Source organism: Poecilia latipinna, unplaced genomic scaffold (genome assembly GCF_001443285.1).
Source record: "Poecilia latipinna isolate Pla-1442-1.1 unplaced genomic scaffold, P_latipinna-1.0 Scaffold2020, whole genome shotgun sequence".
NCBI lineage: Eukaryota > Metazoa > Chordata > Actinopteri > Cyprinodontiformes > Poeciliidae > Poecilia > Poecilia latipinna.
Window position 1 is genome coordinate 686 of NW_015114636.1, and position 17,452 is coordinate 18,137.

The 17,452-nt window shown below is 41.6% G+C and overlaps 1 protein-coding gene across 3 annotated transcripts in view; it reads right to left on the reverse strand.

Annotated features, from left to right (window-relative positions):
- Positions 1-332: 332 nt before the first annotated feature.
- Positions 333-17,452, reverse strand: part of LOC106935774 (dedicator of cytokinesis protein 10-like) — a 41,940-nt gene continuing 24,820 nt past the window's right edge. Inside the window, exons 1-2 of one of the 3 annotated variants that reach the window (XM_015016442.1) lie at positions 9,003-11,886; positions 333-503 (exon numbers count right to left, since the gene is read on the reverse strand). In XM_015016442.1, the coding sequence (XP_014871928.1) occupies positions 348-503; positions 9,003-9,161 (315 nt within the window). In that variant the 5' untranslated portion in view covers positions 9,162-11,886 and the 3' untranslated portion in view covers positions 333-347. Of the gene's footprint in view, positions 504-3,358; positions 3,607-9,002; positions 11,887-17,452 lie in introns of those variants that run through there. The other 2 variants (XM_015016444.1, XM_015016443.1) reach the window with 2 other exon arrangements.

Sequence of the window (17,452 nt, forward strand, 5' to 3'; positions counted from 1 at the left end):
GCTATAGACGAACAAAAACGTCCTGCCAACTCCCAGCAATATTTAATGCTAATTTTAAATAAGTAAATAACTTTTTACGAAGCAGATCTGAAATTTTCCAGGAGCTCCAGCTCAACAACTGACTCACTCGATCAGCCAAGAGCGTTTTTTGTTGCGGCTATGTTGTCGGGAAATGCTGAGTTAAGCTAGCCGGGGTTCAGATGAAACATTTTGACAAATGTCCAACAACAAACCCAATTATTTTCTAACATCCAAATCGTCAGTCTAAAAAGGGCAGACGCAACAGAAAGGTTTCGTGTAGCCTTGTGTGCCAATGACTCTATAAAGTCTGAATGCAGATAGGAACCCTACAGATTGATTTCTCCACGAAAACTTTCACTTACCGAGAAATCATTGTCGGGGAAGAGGAGCAGCTCTCTGAGCGGGTCCTCCTTCAGCTCCTCCCAAAGTTCAGAGATGACGGCCTCATAGTCAAGAGGATCGATCAGCTTCGGCTTCTCCTGCTGCAAATGGAGAAAGAGGAAATGGGCAAAATTAAATTTTGGACGTGTGTTTGATCTGAACACTATAAATCACGGCATCTTACAAGATATCATGTAGCTATCCAATCTGAAGCAACCCTGTGCCGCATGGTGCAATGCAGCACAACAGAATAGATGATAGAGCAGAGTATGTTATTTTAATACGACTTTCATCATAATTTTGTGCATCATATTGTGAAAAGGGAGGAAAATGTTTTTCAACAATTTTTACAAATGCAAATATATAAAAAGTATAGAACGTATTTTTGTTGGGTCCTCTACGCTCCGATGCCGATAAGTGACTTGAGAGCAGCCGACTGGTGTGGGCAGGATCAAGGTAAAGTGGAAGCTGCAAAAGACTCTGACAGGACAGCAACCCTAAGCATGCAGCCAGAGATACAACAGAAGGTTTAACTCAAAGTTTATTTATGTGCAGACCAATCATTAGTAAAACTGTGGCCAGATTTAAAAAAAATAATAAATCATGCTTACAAACACTCTCTAACCAATCCGAGTGTGACTGAGGTATTTTGCAAAGAAAAAAAAAAAAGAGATATACCTCAAAAAACTTGCAGCAAAAAGTGGTCTCACAAACACTCAGCTCAGCTTGATACAAATATGTACCACAATTTTCAGATTTTTTTTTCTTTTTTTCAAGAAGAAAAAAAAAACAACTTAATACACAGCGTCTTTGTTTTCACAATAATGCACTACTTTGTGCTGGTCTATCACATAAAACCTTAAACGAGTACAAAAAAATATGTTTGCAAAGGTTCAAGGCTGTACAGTATTACTGTTGTAAGGCGCTAACACAATGTAATACAATGTGACAAAGCACCACAGGAAATAGAATGTATTGTAAAATATATATATATATATATATATATATATATATATATATATATATATATATATATATATAAAAACAAACAGATTATCTCTATAAATCAGAATTATCATTGTTTTAAAGTTAGCATGTGCCATATCACCATCACAAGCAACTGCATGGACAGGGATGGAGCTAGCTAATGCTATTAAGTGCAATGCATTTGTATTTTGAAGGTTCAGTGATGACCAAGTGACAATGTGTAACCAGGGTAGAAAGATGTTTGGCAAAACCTTGCAAACTCTTCAGTCAAGCAATGCATTCTTTACCTTTACTCTCGCTTCCTGATTTTGCATGGCATAATCAAAACAGAATCCATTAATAAATTGTGAAGTATTTAACACCGTCATGGCTGAACTGACTAAATGTCTCCACTTGGGAACAAATTGCAATACCCTGTAAAGTAAACCTCTCAACATGTTTATGAAAAAAAAAAAAAAACATTTACTTTTCTGTTCATGGTGTTATTGTGATATTTCAGGTACACACACCAGCCAGATTCAAGCAGGAATATGTGTGTGAAAATGGCAGATAGCCATGAACATGACATTTTAGGTGTTTTACCATGACATCACAGGGACCTAAATAAGTTGCAGAGGAAGTGAAGCTGTTGCCATGGCGCAGCTTTTGAAACACCCCACTGAAAAGTGTGAAGCTCAAAAGCAAACGAGATCAATACATTAACGCATTAGGCAGCTTCCTTTATCTTCCAGTCAAAGTAGTTATGTTTTCCTCCCACTAAATAAATAAATAACAGTTCCTAATATCATAGCAGGCTAATGCATTAAATCACACAACATTAAGAAACCAGCCACTCAACAGTTTCTGCTCCTTTTACAGGTCAAATCAATCTAAAAATAAAGTGTAAGCCACCAAACCAGGACTTGTGACATGACAAAAAAAAACAAAAAAAAAAAACAAGCATTATAGGCATGTTTACAGCAGCGGACAGCAACTTCTGTCATTCAGAGAGCGGCAGCCCTGCAGCAACAACAGCAGCAAAGTGAGAGGTGCAGCAGGTTGTGGTCAGAAACCCAGAGGAAGTTATGATCGCTAGTTCAGTTCACATCTACGCCGTGGCCCGGGCGTCACAGCGAGGTCTAACAGCCTGGCTGCTCTCACGGCCGCCTCTGGCCCAGAAAAGTGAAACAGATAGCAACAGAATGATGGAAATACAGTTTTAGTTCCCTGCAAAAAAAAGATGTGACCGTACGTGGATGAAAACGACTTCTGCCCCGAAGATAGTTTGTGTTTTTTTAACAAGGAAGGAAATTCAACCTACTCCATTTACTTTCAAAAAAAAAAAAGTGATTGCTTACAGTTATCGCCAAGGATTTTGTTCCTCATTTCTGTCTGATTGTTGAACTTTGTTAATCTATGAAAACTGTTGGATCTGTAACCTAATATACTAAATGTTGCCACGTATTGAAGACCTTTAACCTTTTACCTTTCAAAAACAGTGACAACCGTTAATGAAAATGATCTCTATGGGGCGGGGAAGCAATTAGATTACATCTAAAAGCAAGAAGCAGGTGTGTAGTTGAAGTTTGAGGATTTTATTTGTACTTTATGACTTCAGTGGCACTCATGTGACATGTCAGTAAATGTTTCAGGGGAAAAGTCTAGATTTCCCTTCTCGAAAACTGGAGATTATTTAAGAATTACAGCTTATTGTCGAGCTGAATTGACTGAAGCAGGTCTTCCGAAGAAAAGCAAGAGGACTACTTGTAGGTTTCTGTACAAACCAAGCTCAGCGTTATGGTAGATGTTTAATCAAATACTACACTCACTAAATGTGTGTAAACCGCAAAGGAAATAAAACTAAAAAATATGACTGACATGATCTATAACTAATTGCTGGTCAACTACCAGCCTGGAAAAGTGATTCAATCCGTCTAAAAATAAGGAAGAACGCTACAAGAAGTAGAAAAAAAAGAACATAAATACATACAATGCTGAGCCGGTTGAAATCCGCCCGTGCTCGTTTGTTTTTTGTTTTCCTCCTGAAGGTGATTTTGCTCCTGAAACTCATTGCCGGCTGCCTTCAGAGAACCATCTCCAGAACCTGAAGTCAAGAAAAGCTACACAACACGCACGTTGTGGGCATGTGCTCTTTCAGAAGCAGAACTAACTCTCAGTGCGAGCTCGCCTCAGCACACGTGCATGGAGGGGAAGTGGATGTGTGATTGTCCAACAGACACTCCGTACACACACACACACACACACACACACACACACACACACTCAGATGGCAAGAAAGTCCCCATTGAGCGAGACATTAACCAATCAGATCGTAGAGATTCTACAAATCGCTTTTTAAAGTTTAAGTGAGTTAAATAAATTAGCCACAGAATGAAAAAAAAAAAAACAAAGTAGAGGCTTTGGATTAAAAGCTATACTAACTGCGTCACTGATGATCTCATTTGGTGTTTTTTTGGTTTAACATTTTCTTGGCATTCGCAGCAACACAGAAACAAACTGCCACCTTCCTGAGCGAAGCTGTATTGTCACAGCAACTGTGAGCCAAAATAAACACCGGCACATGCACGAGCGCTCACGGACACAATAAAAGGCACATATATGACGCACGAGCTACATGCCATACTTGACGGCAGCTAGCATGATGCTTGTTTCATGTTTGGCTGCTCTGAGACCAGCACCCACTTCCCTACGCCGAGCAGAACAGAGAAATATACAAGAGGAAACAACTTTTGATGATACAACAAATGCTCATATATTTATTTTCAGACCGCGCAGGGAGGTGGTGTGTTTAGATCATATTCAGAGCTACAGTCAAGTTCAGTAAGAGTATGAGCTCTGATGAGGCTCATCTGTCAAGATTCACAAGCATCAACTTTCATTGGTCTGATGTAATATAATCCTAAATGCAGAAAATAACAATAACGAAAAGAAATATAAGCTTGACGTGTATGGTTGTCTGTCTATTCTCTTTCCATGAGGCCCTGTGATGAGCTGGTGACCTTTTCCTAGTGGGCTCTCAACCTCTAACATCTGGAGACAAGCCTCCCTACGACCCGTCGTGGATTAAGTGCATATAGGAAATGGATGGATGGATGGATGGATGCTTTTCAGGGCAGCAGGAAAAGAGACGCAGATCATTTTGGTGAAGCAACACAAAGCAGCAATAAGAACAAATCCCGGCTCTGCTCACAACTTTTGCACCTTATTGTCAGGAAGTAAGGCTCTCCTGGACTTTCATTCCCTCTCATGTGTCGAGAGGGCAATGGAGTAGCATTATACATAGTGCAATCAAATAACTTGAAGAGCTAAAGAAATTCATTAGCAAAATGAAACCTAAACTTTCCGTATCTACAGTCAAGTGCAGTGACTTGAAATGTGAGGAGGATGTTAAGAGAGATTTATAAACCCTGTCCAGCTGACAGACAGAGAGCTGGACCAAATCTTTAAATGTAGGATTAAATGGCAACACAAGAGAAGGTCAATATGTTTCACGTTTTTTTTATTTTTTTTTTATGCATCTTTACCATTAAACGTGAGGTCTGCTGCGTTTTCAGCCTTCACCCGACACGAGTCACATCCATTCAAGATGAGAAAGTTGAACTATATGCCAACGTTTGTCCACTGGGGGAAACAATAACAGCAAAAAAACAAAAAACAAAACAAAAAAAAGATTTATGAAGTGAAACCCCTGTGGAATCTGTTTCATAAGACTCGTCTTTTAAAACTGTCCTCTCATCAATTCAGTCATTAACGTCTATTCAGTATCTGCAGCCGCTCTTCATCCTCCTCCTCCTCCTCCATCCTTTCCTCTGCTCTCCCCCAGCCGGCTCCGCCCATCTCTGCCTCTCCTCAGCAGCTCCCACATCTCATCAAACATCCTCAACAGCCTTCAGGTTGTTTTTTTTCTCTCTCTCTCTCTTTGATACCTCTCTCTCTATGTCCACCCCGTTCCCCTGTTCTCATCCTGTTAAACATCCCCTTTTATCCTCTCTCCTCCGTCCTGTCTCCTTCCTCCCTCCCAGCAGGGGTGAGGCAGGCTGGGTGTGGCTGATGCAAAGCTCCAGCTGCACGGAGGACACGAACAGAGCAGCAGACTGCCGGCTCACAGCGTGACTATCGACGAGGATAGCTGGGAGCAAAGCGGTCTGTCCGAAATTAGAAGAGAAAAGAGATTAAACAGGAGTCGTGAAAACACAGACGGCTAAGAAAGACTCGTCGTTCTCAAGCAAAGATTTAGGAGCTTTACATCCTATTAGAGGATAAAAAAATGAAGGCGACAGAGGGAGAGAGGGAGCGTGGAAAAAGGGAAATATTGCAGAAGATTGACGTGGACTAATAGCGGAAGACAGAAGAGGGCAAAGGCAGCTGCTGAGACAGCAGAGACGAGCAGATCCCAGACAGAAAACATCTGCTTCATATCATTAAAGCAACGCAGGGTGAAAACTCTGAAACTGATGGAGAGTCACACGCCTGAAGTTCCCGTCCAACAGGAGAGAAACAGACTGAGGAGCTTTTGCAACTGTTAATTGAAATTGCTAAAAAACTAACGAGGCAAAGGCAGTTATAATTTGTATGCAAGTAAAGTCCCGAAAGGCTGCAAGAGTTGTTTAATAGAAATAAAACGAGAAAAGTAAATTAAAACCAACAGAGACGTTTGTATCAGAAGTTCGTCTGGGAACAGGAGAGATTCCATTGGAATTCCCTTCTTTGCCTTTGCAAATAAATTTTTGCATTTTCCTAGCTTAAAAAAATGGCTAATTATTAGAAAAGTCACCATCAGTGAGGTCGACCTTTCCACAAAGATCATGGCGCCTTACATATCCGACGATCACAATTAACAGCAAACAACTCATAAGTGGTTTCCAGGGAAATGTGACCTGAGCTGACTGAGAAACGGACATGCAATCCATTGTTTATGTTACGCAAATATGATTTGGACAACATTGTGTTTTGTTGTTGTTGTTTGTTTTTTTGTTTGTTTTTTCAGATGTTTGCTCCAGCCTCCAGAATATTTGTCTTTCAATCCGAAAGTTATGAGCTTGACTTCAGATTCCTTCTGACACATGCTAATGTGCTGCTGGGCAAAGCACTTCACCCCAAACTGCCTACAGATCTGCACATCGATGTGTCTGCACATTCGTTAGTGCGACTGGACGAATGTGCTTCCACTACAAGGAGCTCAGAGCGATAAGTATGACTAGAAAGTGCAAGTGGCTTCTGTCCTTTTATCAAATCCCCCAAGGTGCTTTTCCAAGGAAGATCTGGAATATTTAACTCTATGTATCACTGGAGGTTGCAGATGACTTTTTTCATTGTCCTCCATGTTGACAGATGTGATAAAAAGAAAAAAAAAAAGAAAAACTTTTTTAACTATTAATTTTTATTTTATTTTAATGACATTTTCAATTGCATTTCATTTTCATTCTTTTAATATTCAACAAGCCATCGTGCATCGACCAGAATGCATGTGACCCAAACCACTTAAACCATCATCACACTCAAACTACAAGCATGCTCATAAATTATGTGCGCAATCGAAATGTTTTAAAGGTTTGATTTTGATCTGGAAGATCATTATATAATGTTGGTGCATCTTCACCAAGCGGTCAAGAGTGTGTGAATTGTAATAAGGAGGCCTCAAATGCAATATGCTGGAAAAACGTTCCTTCAAAAGCAACTTCAGATGTCTATGTCTGTTTTTCTCTGCAAGTCACACAATCTTCCAACTTTCTGAGGGACAATGCTCAAACCTAGTGACAAACCAAAATCCATCAGTTTTACAATCCGCTTCCATTTGTAACAAAAAAAATAAAAAAAACAAGAAACTCTTAATAAGGACGAGACAATTACTGTTAGCGCGCGCTTACTCTGGTCTTGTTGAGTCAGACTCGGGATATTTGCTCGAAAAGTCCGACTTGTTTGCAGAGGCGCTGAAGTGCAAACAAACTTTGGGTCAGATCAAAGAAACAAACTCTCTGGCCAACGACGAAGCTCTTGACTCTCTTCCAGTGAACAAGATCCAGGAAGCGGACTACAACACTCGGCACTGTGGGTGCACACGACCAAAACAAATGTGTGCGAAGCGAGGTGGCCAAGAGAAACATCTGGCGGCCGAACGCGGCGGGAGGATGAGTTAAACCGATACTAATAGAGTCACATGAGATTTATCACCGCCGCTTATGAGCCCCCGAAAGACCAACCTGAGGTTTTCAGGCTAATTGGTGGGAAAATTGTTTGCGGGATTCACCCGTGCAGAAGAGCAGCGCCGCACAAAGATGCTTTGTGAAGCCACGGAGCTAGAATCTCGCCCTGTCCAACGCATCTCTATTCTCCTTTGAGGGAAAATGTGAGCAACAGCTGGTACGCCGCCACATGCACAGCTTGGACTGATTCAACCAAAGAGGCTTTTTTTTTTTTGAACTGGTTTGCTCCATATTTGAGCCAAAGGTTTTGCACGCCCTGAATGAAACATGACAAGCTCCCTCTTCAGTGGATCGCCCCGGTCATCCAAGAAGGATGTGGGACTTTTGTTAAGTCCTGACCTCACGCAGGTCGCTGAGGTCCCATGGGGGAAGTCCCAGTAATTTTACCACACGGCTTTAAAATACCCTACACATCAGAATGTAATGAAAGAATAAAACATCTTGGTCATATTAAAAATGCAACACAATTAAAACAAAATACAAACACTGACTGATGCACTTTTTGTTGCAAAGGAAATGCCTATGTTTTTTGTTTTTAAACTCTGAAAAACAGACACTCTGTGCTCAATTGTTCCATGAGCTAAAAGGATCAGCTGAGTCCACATGCTAATATGATTTTGGAGTGGATCTCGCTCTCTTGCCTCGCGCAGGAGCCAGTAACTGGGCACCGAAGACGACAAGATTTAAGGAGGGAAGGAAGGGGAGTTAGGGGAGACAAAAGGGGCGACTGTAAAGATCTCCTTACTGCCAAGACTCAAACATTTTTTCCACTTGGCGTACAGAAAGTAGGATTTCTTGGAATTAAAAAAAGAAAACGTCTGGCTAAGAATAGTTGTTACAGATGGCTGACAGGAAACTCTGTCCTGAAGAGAGAAGATAGTGAGGAGAAACATGTGTACTTTTACATAATCCATTCATCAACTGTGTAAACGTTTCATTCATATATTCAGTGAAACACTTTTCATCCAACCGAATGCTTAAGTTAAAATCAAATAACATTTTCTTTTCTTCTTTTTTTCCTTTTCACTTCAGGCCAAATGCAAAGAAAAGAGCTTTTTTCCCACAGAAACCAGATTCCTCATGTCTGACCCCACCACCCCACTCCACTCTCCTTCTTCCATTTCCGTCTCTTTGCCTCTTTCTCAGCTGTGAAACTTAATGGCCTCCTCAAGCCATTGCTCATTTGTCAGCCTCAGCAATAAAAAAACCCCTAAATTTCAACACGGGAAGGTAAAACAAAATGCAGAAAGCCAAAAACGCATGACTTAACACAAACCTGCACACTTTAACGTACTTTTTAGCTGCTTTTTTGTTTTGCACGCAATTGCTTCCTTTCCAGCACAATGGCAGCTCATCCGCACATGCATTTCGCACTTAATGGGAAGCCACAGACGCAGCGGCGTTGGTTACCATTATAACGATGGTCAGAGGCGAACTGGTGGAGATGTAACCCTCCAAAGTGGGAGTCGCAGCTTCCACTGACCCCTGGTCCTGCCGTGAACATATGTGACCACAGTCGGCTCCGCCCACCGAGCGAAGCAGCAAGACCACACTGGCCGAGCACCCCATTCTCCAACGCCGCGGCCTCCGAGTCCAACCCCGATCCGCTCCGGATGAGCTCAGCCTCGTCTATCGGAAACCGGCGTCGGCTCAGGCCTCCGGTCCCGCCAGAGTTGATGTGTTCTCCTCTAGAAGTGAGACACCCAGAGCTCCATCAAGGCCCTGTGGTTGTCATTTCAAGCAGTCCTGCTCTGAAAACTTGGGGAGGTTTTCCCAAAGCTGCTCTGCTTCAGCCTGCAGCTCCTAATGTTGCTGTTGCTGAGCTGACACACTGGCAGCCCTGCATGTCTCTCTCTCTCTCTCTCTCTCTCTCTTTCTCTTCCCTTCTTGTGTTCTCTCTCTCTCTTGCTCTCATTTTCGTCCTCCAACACACACACTGACTGCAGCTGTGTGAGGTTCAGCCGAAGCCAGGCACATCCAACAAATCGCACTCAGCAAAACCCATCAGCTGACCAGAACCAGCCGCCACACACACACACACGCACACGCACACGCAGACTTCCACACACACACCCAAACCAGCATTATTTTTTCTGATTTCCATACTGCTGCAGCTACATCTCTCTCCATTTGCTTCCCCGACTACGCCAACACTTTTCAGTCTCAGCTCCGTTTGTTTGTTTGGGCCGTTGTGGGTTTTGCTCTTAAGAGCTTCCAGCAAAAATTCTGCAAAGCTGCGGCTGCTCGGCTAAATAACGCGTACCCTGGCTGATTGCTTTGTGTGTTATGATTTTGCCGCAGTCCGTCCTGTTGCAGCGAAGTGCGAGAGAATGAAAAGTTTAGGAACAGAAAGCGGATGGAGAGAGTGGAGTGGGTGGCCTCGCGGATGAGGCGTGCATGTGGCGTGTTAGCCCTGCGGAGCCTCGCATTTGAAATCATTCAGACTTTGCCTGAGCATGAAGATAAGCCGCAGGAAGACCGACGACGTCCTGCATGCATTCAAATTCCGTTGCGTCGCTCGTGATATCTCCGAGTGACTCTGATTTTTCTCATGTCTTCAAAACATCTGGTGTTGCTTTATTTCACTGACTGCGGCTGAACGAAAAGAAAAGGGGAGCGTTCCCAGAAGCAAACATTTCTCAATTTGAAGTATCTGTCATCATAAAATCCCCTTTTATTCTGCGCCAGCTGTCCTTGTTGAACTACAAACAGAACAAAGTAAAGACCTTTTTTTTTCTTTTTTTAAGGATTAATGCAAGCCAGGTTTTTGCTTTGAATTTAGTTTAACAGACCTTGATATATTTGCTTAAACCACTGGGATCTAAAACAGTGGTTTTCAACTCCAATCCTCGAGGCCCAGTGTCCTGCAACTTTTGGATGTGTCTGAGCTGAATAATGAGGTCACGAGAAGGTCATGGAGATCCTGACTACATGCTGAGGATATAATTCGGCCATTTGATTCAGGTGTGTTGGACCAAGGACACATTAACGGTTGCAGGACACCAGACAGCGCAGCCTGGATTTGAAGAGCCCTGATCTGAAATGACGCTACATGGCAGCTTTGATTTGCTCCACCTCTCTCTGCTTCTGGCTCGTCTCCAGCCAGCCTGATTGGAAGCACCTGCTCACAATCATCTTTTCCTCCTCCTGTGTTTATTTGGTGAGTGTGTTCTCTTCCTTCAATACCAGTTTGTCTTTGTTTCTACCAGCAAACGGTTCAGCCATCTTTTCCTCTGTATTTTTGCCTATATTAATTTTTTAACCACTTTTGTGTATTTGACTCTGCCTTTGCCCTTCTTCACAGTTGCGAAGTGACATTATATATGCCCATGATTTCCAGGATATGTATTAAAAAAAAAACAACAACAACTCTGGTTTGCATTTCTGCACAGCCTCTTTTACTCTGATACCCTTAAATGGGATCCAAGGAGAATTTTAGTGTCTAGATGTGCTGGAAGGAGTGGACCTGCAGCTCATGCTTTCCAGGTTTTTCCTTTTCTTTTCTATTAATTGTTGAAACCCGTGTATCATTTTACTTCCCCTTCAAGGTTATGCAACACTTCGTGTTGGTCAATCACATAAAACCTTAATAAAATAGATAACAAAATGTGGTTGTGACATGTAGGCGGAAAAATATTTTCACTTTTCCTTTTTTCAAAATTAGACTAAAGGTATAATTGTATTACGGTTTTCCATCATGCATTTTCACAAAAATGTCATTAAAAAGCTAAAGTAAAGCCTCTGGATTGGCTGGACATGAGGCGCAGAGCAGCACTTCAGCTAGCTGTCAGAGAGAGGCTGAGCCACTTATCAGTTGACCAAAAACTGCCAAAGAGTTTCTATTTCAGCGACTGTATTGCTTTTATTGCAACAACTCTCAAAATGAGTTGCATCGGTGAAAATGAAACAAACTGCAAGCAGCTGAAAGGGAAAGCACCAGAGAGCTACAGAAACAGAAGACCTCTCATAGACCTGCTGATTTGTCTCAGTCCGATGCTCCCAAGAATGGTTGTATAATGGAGTAGCATTGTTGTGATGGAGTAGGAGCTTCTTAAAGAGACAAAGACCAAACTATATTTGACATATGTAGCGTTTCTATAACAACTGAAGGTAACATAGTTACTTGATTGGGTTAAAAATGTTTCTTAAATGTATTTAATATGATGCTTTCAGATACTGTTCATGTGCCGCAGAGAGTGATTGTTGACAATGCAACAATCAAACACTCATTATAGTAGCTGAAAAGCTTTTAGCATGTTTGCACTGGTATTTTGATGAAGTCTTTGCAAGAGATTCTGGATCATATTGATCACAAAAACCTTGAAGGAAAACTTAAATACATGCAGGGGACCTGCGTGAATAATTACATGAAAAAATAGAATCGAAAAATATTCTGCTGATCGGAAATTGACCATTTTCAACTCGACCAATCCTGATTAAGGGCTAGCAGACTTGGAAAAATACAAATTCGGGAGGGCTTCAAATCAGTGGACGCCACCAGGAACATGTTCTTACTGAGTGAAAAAAGGCTCAAAGTTAGCTATTTTATTTTAAAACCAAAGTCAGAAAAAAACATGAAAGATGTGCAAAAGTATTTCAAAAGAATTGCTACAGAATTTCTCTAAAAATATGTTCAAACTGAGATGAGTCTGAAGTTTTATTAGGATGTGGAAGAGGTAGAGAGAAAAACTCTCCAGCAAAAAAGTTGCTCTGTTTTATCCTTTTGATCTCTCTCCTTCATGGAACATGTTAAAAATATGGCGATGTTGACAATTTTTGGGGAAAATCTCAGATTTGGAGCAAGTACATACATCCTCTACAACATCCACATTGAGGCTCATTATGTGTGCTAAATGCTTACATAAAATAGATAGATCAGGAATCTCATAATACGCCATTGTCTTCAAAATATTTGCTAACTGGCAGTGCGATGTCAGCTCTGATCCAAACATAAATAATATATAATTATACATGAGCAAAAAGCAAGACCCATATGTCGAATGTTTATATGTTAAATGTGAATCCGAACTGGCTAAAACTGGTATTGGAAATTTAAAACGTTACAGAAATCAGAATTCAGCAACAGATTTTAAATCCCTCTCACTCTGTAAGAAATTGGGAGTTGCTTACAACTTTTGCACCGGAATAGCTTCTCCAAGCTATGAATCAAACGGATAAATGTAAGAGGAGAAATTCATTTGGTGTCTATGAAGCCACTCCAAACTATCAGATAAAACCCTTGAGTCACTATTTTATGATTAACTGAGTTCCCTACATGTGTAATAAAGTTTCTACATTCGGGTCTACGATAAATGAAATGTGGAGCTCCTGAGTTTTGCACTTTCTCGGTGTCACAACACAGAGTGGGGTAACCATGGAGACGCCGTTAGGTCATTATTAAGCTCCTCGGCTCCATGACAGCGCTGTGCGAGATCCCACCCACCACCCACTGACATCTTCATTATTATAATACTTTACACAGCTATATATAAACAGCAAATAAACACAAATGTACAAACAGAAAGAGGCACCAGAGTGAAGACATGGAGCGTTTCAGCCCTCCCTCCCACACGGTGCTGTTAACAAACACGGCCCACTTAGCAGGAGATGACAGAGAACATGTCCCGCGCAGCCTGTGAAGTGCACAAAAGACAAACATTAACTGTTCCCACCATCGGCCTCTCCTCCTTCTACATGCACTGCCCTTCACTGAGAGCCACTCAGTGCAACATGCCCTCATAGCGGCGGCGTTTACACACTGGAGCCACAGAAATGGGCTTTTGTTTCTACGCCAGGTTTCCACAATGGTCCCGTCATGCAGACATGCCCACGCCAACGTGCCCTCCGGTTTCCAGCAATGTGCCCATGTTGCACAGCTGTCCTGAGCTCATACACCGATTCACCCCGCCTGCCTTCGCACCGTTTCCAAACACATGGCACCATTATCGTATGGGCTGCTGCAACTATGTTCTTGGCCGGAATCGAAAATGTCGTAAAACGCTCAAACGGTACGAGAGCGGGGACGTTTTCAACCGGATTTACTGTATGTGGTCGTTGTTTTTCCCAGGCTTTCTGAAAGAATTTTAAAGCTTTATTTTTATTTTTGCCACTTTCATCTAGAGACAAAAGACTGCCATTATCCAAAGGAAAACTATAAGACTTTGGCAGAGCCTTGATAATGACTAATAATGGCCATTTTAAAAGAATTACCAAGAAGCTTATCCTGAGTGGAAGAGTGCTTAAAGTGCTTTTACGCAGCTCTTTAAATCACGATGACAGCAGCTTGAGAGACCAAAAATCACTTTACGGCACATCCAGAAGACCAGCTGACATAGAAATCCTGTCAGGCCGTGTCTGAAAATGGTTTAAAAACACAATAGTGCTTGTTTAAGGTGTGTTTTATGTCAAACATTTAATTTATGGAAATTCTGTTTATCGTATTTGGCTTTAACTTTAACCCTTAAAAGAAAATCCTCTCCTCTTGGTAATTGTAGTTGGAAGAGGAAGGGCTGACAATAATGAGTCTTTGACAGGAACAGAAACATCCCACCTTAAAACTCTTATGTAGCATAAAATAGAGCAAAGTCAGGTCAGAAGGACGTGAAAAGGATGTCAGCTTGTCTGTACCAAGCTTCACGCCTTCCCAGACTTTAGTGTTTCAGTGAGATCATCACTTAAGGTTAGATCTGAGGGTTTATAAGATGTCTATAAATCTTCCTGAGTCATACTACTGCCGTGCATAAATATATCATTTTAAATACCACTGCTGATTATGAGCATTTGTCAGTGAGTATATTACCGCCTACCACTGGCGATAAGAACGACATGCAATATAAACCTTAAACTTACATGAACAGCAGTATGAGGTGCTACAAAAGAAAAAAAAAGAAACTCTCACATTTTATTTATACAATGAGTGGATTAAAACAATTCTGCGTTTACAGCAAGAGCACTGGCTTTGATTTCTGACCCCAACCCATTTGCAGCATGTCTTCCTTGTCTTTCTTTCTGTCAAGCTACTGGTAAATCAAGGCCATTTGTGCCACAAACTCGATAAAAGGCCGACATTCCTCAACAGGAATCTAAAAAGAAACCTTTCCATTTTATCACAAGTGCTTGGTTGCAGAGGGTGGCAAAGCCCCCTTATCAGGTGTTGTGGAAGATCACTTTTTTTCCACATAGTTGTTAGTTGTTAGTTTGGATAGCTGTTTTCTTGCAAAAAAAAAAAATAATAATAATAATAACAATAAAACTAATTTGTAAATGGATATTCCTCATATTGACTTTGTCAACCTGATTTGAAATATGTAAGTGTGAGAAAAAGAACACAAAAAAGTCAGGGCACTGTCCAATCTGAAGAAAAACATCAACATAAATAAAATGTGCTCCTCTAAATTACCCCTGCTGAGCAAAATCAATGAGCATGAAAACACAACTGTGTTTTTTTTTTTTTTTTTTTTTTCTGTGTTTACATGATGTACATGTGGTTACCGGGTTCTGCATGTGAGTAACTGGATTTAAACTGCGAGTGAGCCCGAACCTCTGAGGAAAATGACATCACCGTGTTGTGTGTAGCCGAGTGCGCTCATCATGCGTGGAGTTAATGTGTTCCAGCTGTGGAGCCTCCGTCACTGTAATCCCCCTCGCCCCAGCAGGACCGCTACTCTGACGAACAATCCTTTAAAAACAACAAAGCCAGCGCTTCACGTTTCTACATCTTTGCTAGGAGGGTGAACGCACACTTGCACGGCGCACGTCTGGTGCTGGTAAGTCCCCGGAGGTAAAACTTGGGGGGGAAAAAACTTCATCCAACTAGGTCAAACAGGAAGGTGGAATTCATTAAACCCAGCGCAAACACTGCCTTGTAAGCAGCTAGGTCTGCTATAGTTAGACTCCCTGTAGAGCTTGGAGGCTGAATCACGGCAGCATGTTTTGATGTGGTGTGGAGCTCCACTGAGTTTATTCAGGAAAACACGCCCCTGTTACCATGGCAGCTACAACGTGAGGGATGCTGCTATTCAAGAAATGAGTTAAGTGCAGTGGAGCATTTGGCATTTTGCAGAGGGCAAACCCCCCCGCCCTCCCTAAAAAAAAACAAAATGGCCAGACATTAAACTTTTCCTGGCTGTCATACGTGAGGACTTTCACTACATCTGCAGAAATCTTATCAGCTCATGACAAACACGATCTACCAAAAGCCCTGCAGACACTCCCAGTGCCATCCCATAACTAGTGATAATGTTTCAAAGTATTTTCTGAGATGCACTTCTCAGAAAAACCACAGAATACAGACGCATTACCACAGGACGCCATCTGAGACAAACAGGAAGGCAGAAAAGGTGTAAACTGAGTAATTTTTTTTTTTCACTTACCTGATGCATTTGGAGAGGATTTTTTTTTAGGTTACAGATGTCAGAATGAGTGGGTTTTGTAAGCTGACCCCTTTTTTCTGGTTTATTACTTTTTTTTGGAACACATTTTGTCAGCACTTCTAGGGTTTTTACTCTTTAGTCTGTCCCTACGTTGCAGCTCCGGCGAGCTTTGCTCTGAGATCACATTCGTTCGCTTATTTTATTCTCGGCCAGTAATTTCTGGTTTTGACTTGCAGACATTTGCAGAACCTTTTAGTTTTGTTTTACATTGTGGTCTGCTTCAAAGCCGCTCCATGACACATGCGATGTTGCTCTGCACTAATGTTCGCAAGGGCCATGTTTTGAACTTTTCACTGTTTGTAAATCATAAAAAGTTCATTAAGAAGGAACTTTTCCCAAAAGTAGGATTCTGTTTTAAATGTGCAAACTAAGCTTTGCTTCTCCGTTCTCAGCAGGCGGCCAACAGAAACTTGAATGTACTTGCAAAACTGGTCAGAAAGCGTCTTGCCTAAAACAACTGGCTGATGTTAATTTGCCTCTGTAAGCGTGCAGAACTGTTGAGCAAAAAAAGCATGATCTCAAATATAGATTTTCATGCAATACAGTCAGGGCTGCACACGACGCAGGAAGTCGGCGTTGGGACACTGTTTGTGTTGGTTGGTAACTTGAAGAGCAGAGAGATACAGCACACTGCCAATGCCATCTAGTGCTGGGAACTCAACACAGCAGCATTTTGTGCACGACGTTATGAGAGCGTCTCTGTTTATGCCGGTCTGAATTTCTGCTGCTTCCGCCGCTACAGCTTTCACGAACGACCTCAAGGAGGCACTGCATGCACGAGATGCTATCTGCTTCTCTGGTAGTTGGTTTGTTTAGAAAAGGAAGCTATTAAAAAGTCTTTAACTAGAGCTCGAGTCCTGAAGGCAGGAGGGATGTTGGGGGAAGGGGGCTAGAGAGGGTCGATGAGACGGAGAATTTGGAAGAGGCGGGGAGGCGGGGAGGGGTGAAGCGATTTAAGATCTGCTGCCGGGTACGGAGGGCATTGTTAAAACTTTCCAGTCGTCCTCTTTTGGTTTCATTTTCCGTCTAAAATTAATTCCAAAATTGAAAGCAGGAAAACATCACTGTGTTCGTTCCTACTTTATAGTCACTTACTATAGAAGCGTTTCCAATGGACCTTAAACTTTAAATTTGCAGGTGTGAAATCTGAACAGAACACCGTTAACATGATGGAGAGATAAATTTGTCACTGTCAGAGAACAATGTTTAAACCAAAGGTGAGTAGAGGGACAGTGGTGAGGCTGGAAGAGAGAGAAAGAAAGCAAGCAAAAGGGAGGTGTCCTCGATGCCTGGCTAACTGGACTGCACTATGAAAGAAACTGAACTGATATTCTTGCAGAATGGGTTATATATATAGATGTATATGTATATATATATATATATATATATATATATATATATATTATTTTATTTATTTATTTTTTTTTT